Below are 17502 nucleotides of genomic sequence, written 5' to 3' on the forward strand. Positions count from 1 at the left end.
GTCTTTGACAAAACAGAGATAATATCAGTTAATTCAAGTTACCGCATTCGAAACCCACAATATAATAAATAGACCATAAATTATCAGACATATTGCTTGTTTGATTATTACCATTTTGTACCTTGATTATTTTTATAACGTCCGAAACTATATACATACATATATATCCATGTTTGTATATAATTTTCACTATGTAAAAATTACAAATATTAAAATAATTAATTTTCAACGTATTATTTTTATTTAAATTAATATGTATCATAGAAATGCATGCAGGCCAAGTGTTTGTGAATTAAATTGTTCCGTATAATTTTTGTTTCAATTTCCAATCCAAAGTACTTACCCCTAGAAGTGAATCCAAACAAAAATATAGGGTCTTCCCTGTGCTTCAGTTTAAAAAAAGTAATAACATAATTTTGTACAAGTATTTCGAAAGTTGAAACTCTATGGAATGAATCAGGTGGCTGAATATATAACTTACAGTGTAACGTATTTGGCCCAGTAGGCAAAACTGATGAATATTGCAGTAGTCGGCCTTATCCTGAGTATATTTTTGTCAAGCTATCCGTGATAAAAATGCCACTTTCACTGGCCTTAAGTTATGTGAACTCGTCTATACAGAGTGATGTTATGTTAAAAAAATACGAATACCATGACGTCACAGTCCAGTGATATTTACGTCAAAAAATATCACTAAAAAGTTACAAAATACATTGTTATACTGAAATATTAAGACAGACTGCGCATGATAGACAACCTATAGGAGTTTTGACAGTTACTTTTTAAAAATAAACGTTTGACAAATCACACGTCAATATGACAAGTGACAGGTGCCGTCGGCATGAGGAGTTCCCAGCATCAGCGATGGCCGTATTCGCCGCAGCAGACCAGAGCCCCGTGCTGAGGACACATCTCCTGTCACGTGACTGCACGTCAATAAAACAAAACAAATTGGTCAGTCACTGGAAACAGATTTACTTTAAAAAGGTGGTTATGGTTTCCTATCAATGTTATGTCAGTTTTGTTTACATTCATAGTTCAAGACATAGCCAAAGTTGAGCCTTAGTATTTTACATACAGTCCACTATAACACTATTAGTGATCATAATTGGACGTTAGAAAAATATAACCATCAAAGTTTCATTTTATGTACCTAAAAAACTTGTAGTTGTTTATGCATTCAATTGATATTCAAGTTCATAAATAAATAAATTATTATGATCTTTAAAATTTACTGCAAGTAATAATCAGACCCAAAAACAATTCGAAGTTGTCTTTGGTCTGTTAAGTACTATTGTTTTGTATACTGTCATTTGTAGCGTATAACGGGTAAAGATAGCGGGCATGTCCGCACGTTCGTCCCTGTCGTCGGGATCAGGGCGGTTGCCGGGCGCCACCGACATCATCGACCTGGACCGCTACATGCGCGCCGCAGTACGACCCGGCATCTCGCCCAGACACGACCGACGGTACTAACTTACAACTATTATATTTTTGTGGTAAGCAGTTAACTTTCTGTAGCGAATCATATTTCAGGCTAAACGGCCTACAGCGCAAATAACGAACGAAGCTGGCGAAATTGCGAAGCACCGAGATAAAACGGAAAAGAGAAAATTCTAGCGTACAGGCTAGCGTCTCCTTTACTATCAATCAGACTTTAGATACTCTTGACATCATTTAGTAGTGCACAGCATCGTTACTTGTAGCGAACGCTTGGTAGTGGACGCTGGCGGGTTCGGTCGCAAGGCGGGCCGCGGGCCCCTTGCCAGCAACGCCAGCAGCAGCAGCGCGACCGCCGGCAGCAACAGCGATCCTCCGCATATGAAGCGCTTCTCCCACGACTCCGGCCTCTCCGACGGTAGCAACCCCCAGCACAGGCATCGCTCGCACAGGTCACAATTATTACCCTCAATGATATCTCTGACTAATATTTTTCAGTATGGTGTTTCATTTATTTATAAAATATAACTAAAATGTGAATAAGCATTTTCTTCTAAATTCTCCCAGACGGGTGAGCGGAGACGTAACAACGCATAGGTGTAGAGAATCGGCTCGTGGGCGGGGGTCGGCGTCGTCATTGCTCGCGTTCCGCGCGGCCTGCGAGAGGGCTCTGCGAGAACAGCAGGAGCAGATCGCCCGCGTTGCGCAACTATGCGAGCGGCTCGGGGAGCGCCGAAATGAACGCCGCAACGAGAGGCACAGCGAAAGACGCAACGAGCGCCGGACCGAACGAGTAAAGTGCGTCAGACCAAAGCCGGAACGACCGAAGGGGGATCGATCGAAACCGGACCGGTCAAAGCCCGAACGCTTGAAACCGGAACGCTCGAAATCAGAGCGACCGAAGCCGAAGCGACCGATACCCGAGTGTTCGACCACGAGCATCGAATCTAGCAATATTTCATCTAGTAGCCGTAGTTCAAGGGAACGTCATAAGGACAAGCATCGGGTAAGAGGTCGTTTACTTTGCGTCCATAATAAACGTGACAATGATTTTGACGAAAGATCATGATCATTAGCCTAAGTATATATTTCAGACGGACGAATGCAAAACGTATAAGATAATAATGAACAAACTGGACGAGCTGAGTCGTCTCTTCGCGGCGCGTCGTCCGATGGCTCCGTTGACTTTAAGCACAAAGCCAATGACGTTGTACCGTGACGGGTTTTCCTCCGGTTCTGTCTCCGTGTCGGACAAGATAGTGGCAACCGAGCCCGATCTCCACACTTGCATAACATCGAGGCAACTATCTCCCACAGTTCAGGTACTGATGCGTTGTTTTCTTTACAGAGACAAAACAAGCTGTGATATAAAGAGTTTTGACTACGTTTTCATTAGATTGCAAATGGTTAGGGCAAAGTGTGGAGTAGAACTACACACATCATATTCATGTGTGTAGTTAGCTGTTTTTGGTGTCATCATTGTATTTGATATAAAGTGTACGCTTATAACAGATATTGCTAACACCACGTCCGACGGAACGGAAGGTGGATCTGCAAATACAAACGAAAGCAACGGGCACGACGCCGATACCGTCGGGGGAGCAGGTGCGTCAAAAAGATCGGATGTTACGCGGTGAGCGGCGGAGAGAAGTGAGGCCGTGCGAGAACCGCAGGCTAGCCGTCACTAGAGCTCACTTCCTAGAAATAGCACCGCTGCAAGAGAAGCGGCCTAATGTAGCTACAGAAAGGTGAAATATTTTAACACAACCTTCTCAGTTAAAAAAATAATGTCCCATACATGATTAAGGAGGCAATGACGATTAAAATAACAAATGATAGATCGATCTGAAGGACGAAAGCCTGTTGAACCGACCCCACATAGGATGAAAGAAGGATAGGGCGATGATGATTAATAGCAGTCAAAAGTAGTGTTAGTTTTGATGCAATACGTGTTAATACTTATGTTATATAAACTTTATTTAATATCTTAGTTTTTCATCAGGGTTGTACAGCGTGATCTCAATTCAGATTGCAACACAACACGCAATCAATTGACCAGTTTCGATCTGGATGATCCACTCTCAGTTAGTATTTGAATGATTCTTTGACACTCTGTAGATCTTTATTTGAGATTTTATTACTACACCAATTTTAAATTGTAATATTCTACGATACAGTCTACAAGATTTCTAGGAGCCCATAAGAAAATTCTTAATATTAATTCTATTCAACAGTTTTACGCGCAGGCAAAGCGTCTACAGGCACTTTACGCGGAGCCGCGTCGGGCTCGGAGTGAGGATCGCGAGCTGCGCAACGAGAGGACGTACGATATGAGGGGCTTCAGTGTAGGGGGGCGTTTCGCGGAGCGGCTGGGCAAGGAGTCCCTCTGCGCGCGCTGCAGGGTATACTGGCGCGCGTTCAGGGACTGCTTCACCACACAGCTGTTCTGCAGACCGGGGCGCGCGTGCGCCTGCTAACATATATCATATACATATCTTGTAGAAAATATATTATTTACTTCGGATTATGTGTTCTTATTATTATATATTTTTTTGTGGATTAGTTACGTAAGTTAAACTGTAGTAGTGTAGTAAACTGTAGGTGTCGCCCGCGATTCCGTCCGCATGGAATTTTAAAAAAAATTGAGAAGTAGTCTATGTGTTCTTCCAGACTATGTTATACCTTTGTGCCAAACATCAAGATCCGTTGGGTCGTTCCAGAGATACCTTCTAACAAACATCAATCCATCCATCTATCTAAACTTTCGTATTTGTTAATATTAGTGAAATTAAATTATATTGAAAGAAAAGTAATGGCTTCTTAACATTGTCTATAGACATAGAGGTTATAAAAAATATTTCTATTAAAAGTGAAATCTATGAATACGTCAGCCAAAGGGGATTTAAAATTGGTCCGCTATTTTTAAACTACCGTCATTTTATTTCAGCGTCAGGAATTAGCTTCAGTAAAAGTTTTTTGCCAACTTGTACTTGTAGATATATGACGTTTAGACGGCTGCGTTTAAATAGTTTCCCCATGGGAATATAAGTGAGATGATAATGTTGTCGAGCTTAAAAAAATTAAGGTTATTTTTTTATTTTACTGTATAATTTCAAGTTATATTATTTTTTATTAGGTCATAAAAAAAAGTTACAGAATTTGAAAACTTTTTTATTATAATTTGTCATCGAGTTTGTGACGCTGGCCGCATATCTATCAGATGCTTCAATGAATTCTTCTTGACACAGTCAGACAGAACAAAAGAAATTTTCCGAAATGTCAATTGCAAAATTAATAGTGAAAATTAAACAATATAAACAATAAACATCATGTAGTGATCCTATTCGGATTCAGCCATCGATTAATTGCAAATATGAAGTATACAAGTGATGCTTTCTGGTGGCTAGTGTGTCTTTTATTACAGGTAAATACCAAAGTTGTGATACCACAACCATTCAAAGGTTGCCACCGTTATCAGGCCAAGGTGACCAATAGGCGACCCTATATAGTGTTCTACTCAGTGCATTTTTAATTCTATGTAAATCCCACAAAGTACTATGACAATGTCAAACATTGTCACACCAAAAGATCAGTACAAAAATGTTCAGAAATCTGATTCCTTACTATCTTTTCTGTTAAAAAGTTTTAAAATAATCCATTGTATTACTATTAATAGTAGCAAAGTTCTTTAGCCAATTACACGAGATGCAATTTCAAACTACACTAAACATTTGAGGCCACACTTTTCATATCGTTGATTTGGTTTACTTTAAGAGGAAATAATGAATATTACGTCATAAAGTTTTCAGACACAAACGGATAATAGCGTCACAAAAGAATACCATAAAGAAGCAAATACCAATAAAAATGCTACGCGGATTTTTGAAACTTGTTAACCGAGAGATCGATTTTAATATGCAAGACTAATATACCACTTAAAAACAATTCATCGCAAATTTTAAAAGGCTGCACTTAAGTCAAAACCATTTTTTTGTTCTCATTTATGAGAAATAACTAACCCAAAAGCCTAAAGCCTCAAAGCGTAAGCAAAGCACACTAGGATTTCAAATGTTTGGCATCTGTATAACCATGTCACGATGAATCCTACTTTCTTTCTTTTATTCCTCATTTCTTTTAATTTGGTTAAAATTGGTTATTATAGTCCAACTAGCTTTTACACGCGACTCCGTCCGCGCGGAATAAAAAAAAAGATAAAACGGGGTAAAACTTATCCTATGTCCTTTTCCTGGTTCTAAGCTAACCTGCCCACCAATTTTCAGTCAAATCGATTCAGCCGTTCTTGAGTTATAAATGGTGTAACTAACACGACTTTCTTTTATATATATAAGATATACAATACAGAGTTAGTGAACAAGTAAATTTGATTATTTTTGTGGTAGAGCTTTTAAAAAAAAAAATTCTTGAGTAAGCAGCAACGACTCAGTCCACAGTTTTATAGCTGTTAATAATTAAATTTGAAAGCAAATGTTTGAAAATTTTGTCAAATTCATTGTGCCTTTATTAATTTCTAATTGCCCTCATTTTTGAATTGGTTGATTTCAAATGCTAGTGATTTTATTACATTTCAACATAAACTTAGGCCCGCGGTGATTACGATGTGTTTCAAACCAGGTGGTCGGCGCCCTCGCCTGCAAGAAGAAATCTTCTTGCCGCCCACCTCGCTGTCCGGGCGGCTGTAAACCCAAGTACTGGTGATCGCCACACCAGCCGTCACACCGTCACGTTTATCCTGAACTTATGACGGTAGTCACCATCAAATTTAGTGAAAATAATATGGTGAGTAAGATATTTTAGACATTTTTCCACAAAGTACCTAAATGTTACGCCGCCATTTTCTCGAGATGTAGGTAACGTAAAAATAAAAAAGTCTGCTCTAACATCTTCGTAAAACATGATCGACGTCGCTACAATTGTATGAATATGTGGCAGAGAACTTTGCTGTGGTCGCTGTGGTGGTGTGTGTTGAGCCTCATAGCGACCGTGGGGGGCTGCTGCAAGAAGAAAACAATCTGCAGGCCGCCGCCCGGCGGCAAGCCCGGATGCGGCCGTGGCTGGTACGTAAAAATACTAAGAAAATTCATTATTTAACTTGAAATTTCAGAAGAATAGATCTATAAGAAATAGTTAAGGTCAAATTTCAATAAATGTAGACCTGAACAATCGCTGACAAAATAAAACGTCTACCAATGACTCATCAACCCAGGACTCCATTGACGTTGACTTTATTAAAGTGAGAAAGAGAAAATAGTCTTGAAGGCTGATAAGATGTTGAGTTTAAAGTTATAAGGTTTTAGGTGTCTTGTAGTGAGAAAAATTAAACAATATTAGGTGACAGTGCAGCGTTGGACTCAGACCTTTCGTCACACGACAGTTTAGGGTTAATACTTTAAGTCCGAAAACAATGAGTCGTTCAATTTTTCAGGTTAAACTGCTAGCTAAAAGAAAATCAAGAAGAGGAACAAGAGAACTTAGGAAATTTGATACTCAAGGCGTAAATAACCTAGTCCTAAATTAATAAAATAATTATAAAGGTAACATTTAAAGTCCCTGTTAATTTATATTATTATATTATCAATTTATATCTTTGGATTATATATTCTACTTGCACTAACGTAATATAAGACAGTTAAATCGATATGAATAAACAACTTTTTAATTCTTTCTATCTAGAATGTTGTTGCTAGCCTTATTTTTTTATAAGATGGCAGATGAGCGTGCGGTCACCTGAATTGGTCGAAATAGCGTAGCGACCGCATCCTATGGACATCTCCAAAGTTACCTACCTTTAATCAGAGGAGGAGACACAGGAATAGGATATTTTCCCTTCCTCTGCGTACCCACCTCTGCCAAATCCACTTTCCCTTCCCATTACCTTATAAGAAAAGGGTAGGAAGAGAACATAAACTAAAATTAGGACTTATTTTTAAAAAGTTAAATTTTAATTATTGTCTGCTACGGACCCAATATTTTTCAGGTTAATAAGAGACATGGAATCAGTAAACAAAATATAACTTATAACAAATAGACGGCTAATACTAAAAAATATCTGGTTTGTATTTATCATATTATTGAGTATGTCATTTTACAAAATTTATCAATATGTAAAGAACAAAACATATCTTGTTTGTGCAGCTTAAAAGAGTGTATCACTTCATCGGAAAAATGTATGCCATCCAATATAACAATAAACAACCAACAAGAAGAAGAAATGTTTTTTACTTAATAAGCAATACTTGTCAATCTTTCTTTTGTTTTAGAAACTTTTATAATCAACTACAAAAAACTCTGTAAACAATGCCTGTTAAGTTTATATACATTGGTATCTTGTGTACACTGTTAAATGAAATAAAACAAAAATTCTTTGGCTTTTAATTTTTTTTTATTTTGTCTTACAAAATAGTGCTTCTTACATAACTACATCATCAGTAGTTCCTGAAAACAAAAAGAAACGATTGTTCAATAACATGGATTTTATTCAGTGTCCGTGGATCAGGGATTAAGCACTTTACTTGCAATCTGCACGTCCTGGGTTTGAATCCCGCCATGTACCAATGTGTTTTTCGAGTTTCAATTTACATATGTACATTTAGCCGACGTTCTTACGGTGAAGGAAAACATCATGATGCAACCTGCACATATCTGAGAATAAATTCAAAGATATGTGTGAAGTCAACCCGCACTTGGCCAGGGTGGTTGACTATGGCCTAGTCACCCCTAACTTAGGCTCCGAGCCCCTCAGTGGGCATGTATAGTGAGCTGATGATGGATTTTATAAATTAAAGTGTCTATTCAATATTCGAAAAAAAATAAAATTTTCCTTAACATGATATATTTGCATTGTTGGAAACATAATTTTTTATTTATATTGCACTGACAAAGTAACGCCACTTGTAATAAATAAAAACAGCAACATTGCCATTGAAAGGGATAGATCATTGATTTATATTTGATATGATCCTTAAATTGTATGTACAGTTACTACTGAAGGTGTAAAGTGTAAAAATAAGTAAAATTACTATACCTATTTATTCTATTACTACTTGTAGTTTTTGTTTCAAGTTATTGACATTGAATGACTATTTTTACTTTATTACTCTGTACTCATGAGTACATCTAATATATAAAATTCTCGTGGCACAGTTTTCGTTGCCATACTCCTCCGAAACGGCTTGACCGATTTTGATGAATTTTTTTGTGCTTATCCGGTATCTATGAGAATCGGCCAACATCTATTTTTCATATCGCTATTAAGTTTTTTTTAACTGCGCGCGGACGGAGTCGCGGGCGACAGCTAGTTTTTATATATAAACATTGCCTTACTTGACCAATATGCCGTCTTTTTTAGTGAGTCTGACTATACAATCGTCCGACTCTCCCATCCGCCTGATAGCTCCGCAGATGACGTACATCTTGGAGGTGTCGGCGGCGCGGCCAGTCGCTGGGTCAACGTCAGCGATCACCAGCTGCACGGACGCATGGTCCTTGGCGTGGATGAGGCGGTTGCTGGCCGAGCTGAAAGTTTCATATAAGTCGTAAATATGATGAAGTTTTTCAGTCGGATATCATTAAGAATGTTGATATTGCAATGTTTACTAATAAAAATGATACATTTTGTCATTTTAGTGATTTATTTATTGCTAATTTAGTTTCATAGGTTAACTACGGTGTTAGAATAAGTAAATGTTCGATCGTTACAAAGTTTGTAAATATTTTTATAAGTTTTTAACTACTTTAAACTTTGAATTTCTTTCAACGTAAAAAGTTATAAATTAACAAATAAGAAAGGAAACATGTGTTATGGACCAAACATGCATACCATTTCCTCGGGCAGTATAAGTCAACAAATTCACCAGCGTCGTTTTGCATTTTGTATCTGTAAAAAAAAATCGGGAAATACACTAATTCGAAATGGAAGGGATGGTTTTCCAAATAATGTTTAATTTTAAAGCAAATCTAACCTAAATAACCACACGGATCACGTAAATGACAGAAGCAGAAAGAAAGAAAAAGATGGCTGCCGAAATGTTACAAGTTGTAAAAATAAATTACATTTTTAAATGACTTTGACAGTAAGCTAAACTACATGGCTTATGAGTATCTTGAGTTTTTTCCCTTTATAATTGTTTTTTTTTTTGCTAATAATGCTAATAAATTTGTAATGCGTCTAAAAAAATCTTTTTGCATTGTTGGTCATAGTGCGCTCAGCTTAGTTAAAATAAACCTGAACTGCGGTACTGAAAACGAATTTCTCCATTTCAGAATTTCTGAAAACCTTTTGGTAACAAAAACGTGGTGAAGGAACGCGACGTGTGTGATCAAATACTTAGTTCTATAGGAAAATAAAACGTCTTTAAATTATAATCAAAATGTTTATTAATAAAAAACTGAATTTATAATAACAGAGTGCAACTTGAATAATAAAATAATAAATAAAAAGTATAATTTCCTTGGTTAAAAATACGTATAATAAAGTTTGGAATAATCATTAAAGTGAAGTCATCATTAGTGAGAAAATTAATATTTTGAGGTAGCAAAATAGACAATGAAAGTAATAAAATTATTTTACTTGATTATACTTGTATACTTGTACGACAAGAAATATATTAAAACCAGACCAAGCATCATTCATTATTGTGTGCCATAATGTCCATTACTTTACACTTTTTTCGTAATACCTTTATAAGACAAAATTGTTCAGAGATCTTTTGTATAAGAATCATAATACCTTGATAATTCGCAATGTTATCTAGATTTAATTATTAGCTGGAATGCATCAAGGGAGATTTTTTAATAATCAATTGAAGCATAATGCGAACATGTATACCGAGTGAAAAATAATACAATTTTAATGGTAATTTTAAATTCCTTATTTTTTATGTAGTATTCAGTCTAACTGGCAAAAAGTCTGCGCTCTAGAGACGGAAATAACAGTGCTGAAAACATTTTTGGCCAAATCATGGGATTAAGGTAAATTTATTTTAATTTTAAAAATTGTGCTGATTTGAAGTTACAAATACTGTCCATATAGTCACAACAATATATATAAAAACGAGCTTATAAAATTTATAATATATATAAATCGTTAGGTATAACATTTTACAATTTTAACGATTTGGGCAATAAACTTAGTCTCATATCTTTTTACGACTTAAATAAGTCATAGAATTAAGACTACAGGACATCTGCCTCTGCTTCTGTATTCTCTTGTTCTTCTTCTCTTTCGTCAAATTCCACGTCATCGTCTTCGACACCAGCCTCCTGTTTAAATACAAAAAAAAAACAAAATTTGGAGAAATCCATAAAGCTTCAATTCCCAACTGTGCTGCTATTATAGAGTAAATTTTTTGAGGTTATGTTTTACCTGGTACTGCTGATATTCCGAAATAAGATCGCTCATATTACTATCAGCCTCAGTGAACTCCATTTCGTCCATACCTTCACCCGTATACCAATGAAGGAAAGCCTGTAAAAATTATCTTATTTGAAGTAGGTGAAAATTCATGAAGGTAGATTGTCAACATATCCAAATAAAAAATGTCAAGTCAAGTAAAATTGTTAATTGTTGTAAGTTGTTGTTGTTAGTTGAATTTACCTTTCTTCTGAACATAGCAGTAAATTGTTCTGAAATACGTTTAAAAACTTCTTGAATAGCCGTCGTATTGCCGATGAAGGTGGCAGACATTTTGAGACCGCGTGGGGGTACGTCACAAACCGACACTTTGAGGTTATGAGGAATCCATTCTACGAAGTAGCTGCAAATTAAAATAACATAAAAATTATTTTATGAGGTATTTGTGTACTCTCTGTTTTCTATGTGTTCTATAATTTCAGAAAAATCACCTGGAGTTCTTATTCTGTATAGCCATGATCTGTTCGTCGACCTCGCGCATGGACATGCGGCCGCGGAACATGGTGGCCACGGTGAGGTATCGCCCGTGTCGGGGGTCGCATGCGGTCATCATGTTGCCAGGGTTGAACATCTGTTAGTTAAGGTTTTTGATGTGAAACATCGATAGGATCACTTGTAAACCGAATTGTTGGCGTGGCGACGCTTGCCGTGGCGACGGGTCGATACGCTATACTGAGATATACATATAATATTATGTATATATATTATTTTAATAATATTTAATATTATTTATTATTATTATTCCACATATTTATTTCTTGTTTAATTTTATATATTTTTCTTAATAAAATCTTAAACAATATTAAAAAAAATATAAAAAATCTGGATACGTCGGCAGCGGAGCCTTGGGCCCAAGCTACCGGCGGTTAGGCCTCCAGAGACAGAAACCTCCTCACAATGCGTGCCGTGCTCAGGAGTACCGCCTTCTGTGCCTGGCCCTTCACCCACTTACCGAGCGAGAGCCTCTCTAGGTGGTGATCGAGGCTCTTCGCGATTAATCCATTCACGGACAGCACTATCGGTACGATAATTGTTGACTCCATATGCCACATGGCTGTAATCTCGTGCGCGAGATCCAAATATTTTGACATCTTGTCTGTCTCTGCCTTCACGAGATTACAGTCATGGGGAATACTTACGTCAACAATTACCGTACGTCTCGCAGATCGATCTATTATCACGATATCAGGCTTATTGGCTACAATAGTCCTGTCCGTGATAATAGATCGATCCCAGTAGAGCGTGATATGACCATCATCGAGAACTGGCTCCGGTGTGTATTTGTAGTACGGCACCTCCGAAGCGATTCGACCATACTTAAGAGCAAGTTGTTGATGGATTATTCTGGCTACTAGGTTGTGTCTGTGCAAGTACTCGGAGTTAGCAAGGCGAGAACAACCGGAAGTGACATGTCTGAGGGACTCGCCAGGGCAGTGGCACAAACGACAGACATCTAGCGTGCCGTCCCTCATAATGTACTTCCGGTAGTTGTTCGTCTTGATAAATTCGTCCATAATTGCACAGACAAAGCCCTCGGTCTCCCCAAAGAGGTCACCGAAACGTAGCCAGTTCACAGAGGCAGGCAGGTCTACATCAGGCCCATACAGAGCCCGATAAAACCTGCCGTGTAACTCCTTGCTCTTCCATATATCTAAACGCTCGGAGGTGCTCAACACTGGGTGTTTACGCCAGTTCTCGTTATTAAGAGAGAGCGGGGTGAGCCCCTTATCTACTGACACCACATCTCGATGTATCCCCTCATCGATTTTCAGGAAATACTCCCGTAGATTGTATACCTCACGGTTATGCATGTCCTTAGCATTGAGGAGGCCTCGGCCACCACATTTCCGTGGGATATACAATCTCATAACCGACGATCGTGGGTGATGCATCCGATGTGTGGTCAGCATGCAACGGACCCTTCGATCCAAGATATCCAGCTCTGTTTGAGTCCACCTTAGTATACCAAAGGAGTAAGTTAACGAGGGCATAACCCAGCTGTTAAAAGCGCGAAACTTGTTACCACCTGATAGAAGACTATTTAGGACTTTTCTCAGGCGACCAATGAATCGTGCTTTTATCAGATGTTTTACATCCTCATCAACAATACCCAACGACTGTGATATATTATTATTATTATCATTATTATCATTACAATCATTATTATCATTATAATCATTATTATTATCATTATCATTATTTATTTAATTATAATGTTTAATATTTTATGCATATTACTTGTACAGACACGATGTTTCACATCTGCCAGGCGTCCCATGACGGCTCACAAGTTTATTTTATTTTATTTATGAATCCGATATAAAATATTAATTTTCGTTTAATAATGTTTTAAATAACAACTTTTAGGCTCTGGATTCTTGTCCATTTGAGCCATAGTTTAATAGATAAATGTTGCCATACAAACCTGACTCATCAATTCCGGGACTGATTGAGCGCGATAATTGAACGAGTTTTTAGCCGTTAACGGAGCGAAACCTAAAAAAATATAGTTGGTAAACATTACAAAGTTTTATAGTATATGTAATTTTAAAATTGTAGCAATATATATAAAAGTATTCGTTATAGTTATTGCAATTTGATATATACTTAAGAATAATACAAAGCTTTAAATAAATTTAGTCAAAAAAATACCAACCGGGCATGAAGAAATGTAATCTAGGGAAGGGAACCATATTGACAGCGAGTTTCCTCAAACCAGAGTTGAGCTGACCGGGGAACCGCAGGCAAGTTGTCACACCTGACATAGTTAACTGAAACAACATAACTAGATTATTAGAGACAGTCAATACGTAGCTTTGGTAATTTTTTTTACTTTTAAAAATGAAAAATAGTCAATAACGAATTCAAGTTAGTAGATACAAGTAATTTTTGATATTTTTCTCAGTCTATCTTGAAACTATGCTATGGATATTCGTTAATGTTAAGTATGTTTTAGACAAATATTTTGACAGAAGGAACTCAAAGTTTTTCACTGATACTCGTTGAAACTCTTAAATCTTACTAATATTATAAATGCAAATGTTAGGATGGGTGTATGGATGGATGTTTGTTAGAAGGTATCTCCAGAACGGCTGAATGGATCTCGATTAAATTTAACATGGATGTTGAACATAGTCTGGAAGGACACATAGACTACAAATTAAGTTTTTTTTTTTGGAAGATGGAGTCACAGGGGACAGCCAGTCTTCTATATTGACAGAAAAATGATCATAGATAAACAATTCAAACTTACCGAAATCAAATGATTAAGATCACCGTAAGTTGGGCTGCTGAGTCTCAACGTACGGAAGCAGATGTTGTAGAGAGCTTCATTGTCGATGCAAAACGACATGTCTGTGTTCTCTACCAGCTGGTGTACTGATAGAGTTGCGTTGTATGGCTCTAGGACTACATCGCTCACCTACAAAAAAGTTTTTTTTGTATATAAAAATGGAGGAAAATAGTATGAAGTTGCTATATGTTATGTAAGCGTGTTGACTCTACTTATTGCTCCTGCGATGATTTTATCTCCTCAATTTATGACCAGTGAGAGTCTAAATGTCTCTGCGGATTAACTTTGGTACCATAGACAGTAATGGTAATAATATTCTTTTTTTTTTAAGTAACTTTTTACGTGAGTTCAAAGACTAAGCCTGGTAATAACTTCGGTACCAAATGAAATAACTGTTTTGGAATGCTTACTTTAGGTGACGGCACAACGCTGAACGTGTTCATGATCCTGTCAGGAAACTCCTCCCTGATCTTGCTGATGAGCAGCGTACCCAGTCCAGAACCAGTACCTCCGCCCAAAGAATGTGCCAACTGGAATCCTGCATATAGAAAAATTCTTTACATATCTATTATAATACATCTTACTAATATTACAAATGCGAATGTTTGAATGTATGGATTGATGGGTGGTTGTTAGAAGGTATCTGCAGAACAGCTCAACGGATCACGATGAAATTTGGCATAGATGTAGAACATAGTCCGATAGAACACATAGGCTACTGATTTCGATTTTTTTTAATTCCGCGTGAACGGAGTAGCATACGACCGCTGGTACCCATCATTTGTAACTAATCATTGTCTGTGTTCTAATACATACCCATATTTACAACATTATAAGATTTTTCTCACTATAAAACCTATTTCATTGCATTGTTAATATTCAAAAAGACAACGTTCTTTTTTTTCATTACTTTACTAATTTATTAGTACCTTGCAAACAATCGCATCCTTCTGCTTCTTTCCTCACAACGTCCAGCACTGAGTCGACCAGCTCCGCGCCCTCAGTGTAATGACCCTTGGCCCAGTTGTTGCCTAAACAGAAAAAAATGTAAAAATTTCTTGTTTCTTAAAGTTCAATTAATTATATTGTCCTCACAATCAATAAATATTGTTTACCGTGAGTTTTCACGGCAGAAACACATGTACGAAAAGTTCAATTATAGTCCATGTAGCATGTGACTGCAACCATCATTTCCTTGTTGTGGGTGACAGTTGTTTTTTTTTTATAAATAAAATACAAAATTACCAGCGCCGCTCTGTCCGAACACGAAGTTGTCCGGTCTAAACAGCTGTCCATAAGGTCCGGAGCGCACCGCGTCCATCGTGCCCGGCTCCAAGTCCACGAGAACCGCACGTGGTACGTATCTACCTGGAATAATAATGAATATTTATCGTTTCTTCAACATAAATACCAAAAGAGCGAAATCAATAATCAGTTTTAAGCTAAACGTATTTTCGTAATATAAATGATGAGGGTTTTTTCTATAAAAATGTATGACAGCCAGATTTATTTTTTAATTACCTCCAGCTGCTTCATTATAGTATACGTTCAGCCGCTCCTTCTGTAGAGGGTTGTCGCCGATACAAGCTCCCGTGGGGTCGATTCCGTGCTCATCCGATATTATTTCCCAGAACTGTAATAGTTTATTTTTATTAAACTACGGTATTAAAAGTAAAAAAAAAATTCAAAAGCATGTTTCTTTTTTGCATTTTTCATTTGTTTCAATTCCCACGGAAAGGAATGTTAAATGTCAATGTAAACAAGTTCATTATTTGTAACTTGATCTGAAGCGAGACGTTCACATGATGACTAGTGAAAGGCTAGAAAGAACCAACGAAGCGCGGCAGATTTGAGTTTGATACGTTTTCTAATAACTGCGTGTTTTATATCTAATTTTATTAATGAAATAACTACATTGTAAACTTAATACTTATGTGATTAAGTAAACTATGACTAGTCTCAACGGAACGTAAGAATTGTAAACAACTCTTACAGCTAATAGCATTAAGAATTATAGCAGTAACCAGTTACGCGTAATAACGTTTAAAATAACAGCTTACCGCTTGTTCGCCTAGTTTATGGCATTAGAATTATGAATTACATATGTTAAATTGATTATACATTTGAAAAATAATGGTGATTTCTAATTTCCATCATTTTTACTCGTTATATTTCTTGGTTCGTTTCATGTATAAAAATCTTGTCTGGCGGTGGCATATGTGGTGCCTTTGCCGAAATTGTGGCGGTACCAAAGCCTCAACTATGGTATTCATTTCTCCAACCCGCCGGCTAAAGTGTCATCGTTAGAATTAGAACATTTTTGGTACTGTCAAAAATGTAGCCGAGTGCCTTTGCATTGAAACTTGGATTTTACACTTACAATTCGTCGTGATTATGATAGGAAAACAATTTTCTAAAATGCTGAATTCTTATTGGTTCACCGTTTTAGCGCCAAAAGTGATAGATAATACAACTAATGTCAGCGCAGCCTTCTCTAAAACTAGAAATAGGTTAGGCAATTAAATTATTGTAGTAGAGTAAATCACGGTAGTCATCATTAAAATTAGTTAATTTGTTTTTTTTTAGGTTATGATATGTACTATTCCACTGCATTATATCGATGGTGTAATATATGTTTTAACATTCCATATTTAAATTTACAAGAGAAGACGCTGAAGAATGGCCGACGAAAAAATGACCCTATAAGCAAGATTCTATAAATACAACTTTCACAATCGTTTCACTTCATATGAATACGTGACGAATACCTCGCTATTCTTTAATTGAGGTTAACTCGTGAGAATGTTTTAACAGATGATTTAATAAAAACACTCACGTCATTCTCAATGCTATATACTACGTCACTTTCAAGTTTAAAAACTATTAAGAAAGCGGATTTAAAACAAACCTTTGATCCTATTTGATTTCCGCACTGGCCCGCCTGAACATGCACTATTTCCGACATTTTAAACTCTTACACGACACTAAAATCGACCTTTAATATTCACCGGTGGCAAATACAATTCGAATTACAAGTAGGTATAATTTAGTTTGATACAAAATTGGGGACGCTATCGGAGCGTTTATCTTCGTTATCACGTTAGTACTAAGTGTCTCAAATGACAAGAGGTCGGCGGGTATGCGTCATTTTTATTGTAAACACCGTCAATGTTTTAAGTTTATTACACGTCTAAAAATATCTTATATACACCTTTAGTAGATGTCTTAGTGGAAAAACTACAATCTAAATATTATTTTAATAGTGAATGAGACACGTCTTTACAGAATTTTACCACAAAAGTTACTGGTTTTCACTTCGTTCCGTCGCATCGCGATCATC

At 36.8% G+C, this 17502-nt stretch overlaps 3 protein-coding genes and 1 long non-coding RNA gene across 8 annotated transcripts; 2 read left to right on the forward strand and 2 right to left on the reverse strand.

Annotated features, from left to right (window-relative positions):
• The first annotated feature begins 841 nt into the window (after window positions 1–841).
• Window positions 842–3958, forward strand: LOC106708316. Of its 4 annotated transcripts, none has more exons than XM_045682549.1 (8): window positions 842–987; window positions 1320–1469; window positions 1707–1892; window positions 2008–2446; window positions 2535–2762; window positions 2953–3188; window positions 3443–3524; window positions 3675–3958. In XM_045682549.1, exons 2-8 carry the CDS (start codon window positions 1345–1347, stop codon window positions 3915–3917), a joined length of 1539 nt encoding a protein of 512 aa, XP_045538505.1. In that variant the 5' UTR covers window positions 842–987; window positions 1320–1344; the 3' UTR covers window positions 3918–3958. The 4 variants fall into 4 exon arrangements, with proteins under 4 accessions (XP_045538505.1, XP_045538504.1, XP_045538506.1 ...); XM_045682548.1 differs by having other exon boundaries at window positions 842–954; XM_045682550.1 differs by lacking the exon at window positions 3443–3524 and having other exon boundaries at window positions 842–954; window positions 2953–3045.
• Window positions 3959–4675: 717 nt separating this feature from the next.
• LOC106708327 lies at window positions 4676–7475 on the forward strand. The gene is made up of 5 exons (XR_001356893.2): window positions 4676–4864; window positions 6073–6237; window positions 6391–6515; window positions 6884–6992; window positions 7436–7475. It is a non-coding gene; the product is annotated as an uncharacterized LOC106708327 (long non-coding RNA).
• Window positions 7476–7799: 324 nt separating this feature from the next.
• On the reverse strand, window positions 7800–9498 carry LOC106708314 (40S ribosomal protein S21). 2 transcript variants are annotated; one of them, XM_014499799.2, is made up of 4 exons: window positions 9420–9498; window positions 9278–9334; window positions 8782–8973; window positions 7800–7893 (listed from the first exon to the last, which is right to left on the reverse strand). In XM_014499799.2, exons 2-4 carry the CDS (start codon window positions 9325–9327, stop codon window positions 7884–7886), a joined length of 252 nt encoding a protein of 83 aa, XP_014355285.1. In that variant the 5' UTR covers window positions 9328–9334; window positions 9420–9498; the 3' UTR covers window positions 7800–7883. The 2 variants fall into 2 exon arrangements, with proteins under 2 accessions (XP_014355285.1, XP_014355286.1); XM_014499800.2 differs by lacking the exon at window positions 9420–9498 and having other exon boundaries at window positions 9278–9348.
• Window positions 9499–9904: 406 nt separating this feature from the next.
• Window positions 9905–17493, reverse strand: LOC106708337 (tubulin beta chain). Its single transcript, XM_014499821.2, has 12 exons — window positions 17071–17493; window positions 15684–15795; window positions 15408–15530; window positions 15092–15193; window positions 14573–14700; window positions 14124–14291; window positions 13527–13641; window positions 13296–13366; window positions 11302–11441; window positions 11054–11213; window positions 10823–10924; window positions 9905–10719 (listed from the first exon to the last, which is right to left on the reverse strand). The coding sequence occupies exons 1-12, from the start codon at window positions 17125–17127 to the stop codon at window positions 10633–10635; spliced, it is 1365 nt and encodes a 454-aa protein (XP_014355307.2). The 5' UTR covers window positions 17128–17493; the 3' UTR covers window positions 9905–10632.
• Window positions 17494–17502: the final 9 nt, after the last annotated feature.

This window comes from Papilio machaon, chromosome 19 (genome assembly GCF_912999745.1).
Source record: "Papilio machaon chromosome 19, ilPapMach1.1, whole genome shotgun sequence".
Classification (NCBI taxonomy): Eukaryota; Metazoa; Arthropoda; class Insecta; order Lepidoptera; family Papilionidae; genus Papilio; species Papilio machaon.

Bases quoted from the DNA above. Each gene is read 5' to 3' on its own strand.
- LOC106708314 (XM_014499799.2), bottom strand. From the start codon at position 9,327: ATGCAAAACGACGCTGGTGAATTTGTTGACTTATACTGCCCGAGGAAA. The intron at 8,974-9,277 runs GTATGCATGTTT...TGAAACTTTCAG, and splicing joins TTATACTGCCCGAGGAAATG to CTCGGCCAGCAACCGCCTCA.
- LOC106708316 (XM_045682549.1), top strand. From the start codon at position 1,345: ATGTCCGCACGTTCGTCCCTGTCGTCGGGATCAGGGCGGTTGCCGGGC. The intron at 1,470-1,706 runs GTACTAACTTAC...CGTTACTTGTAG, and splicing joins TCGCCCAGACACGACCGACG to CGAACGCTTGGTAGTGGACG. The intron at 2,447-2,534 runs GTAAGAGGTCGT...TATATATTTCAG, and splicing joins GTCATAAGGACAAGCATCGG to ACGGACGAATGCAAAACGTA.
- LOC106708337 (XM_014499821.2), bottom strand. From the start codon at position 17,127: ATGTCGGAAATAGTGCATGTTCAGGCGGGCCAGTGCGGAAATCAAATA. The intron at 15,531-15,683 runs GTAATTAAAAAA...TTATTATTCCAG, and splicing joins CTATAATGAAGCAGCTGGAG to GTAGATACGTACCACGTGCG. The intron at 14,701-15,091 runs GTACTAATAAAT...TTCTATATGCAG, and splicing joins AGGATGCGATTGTTTGCAAG to GATTCCAGTTGGCACATTCT.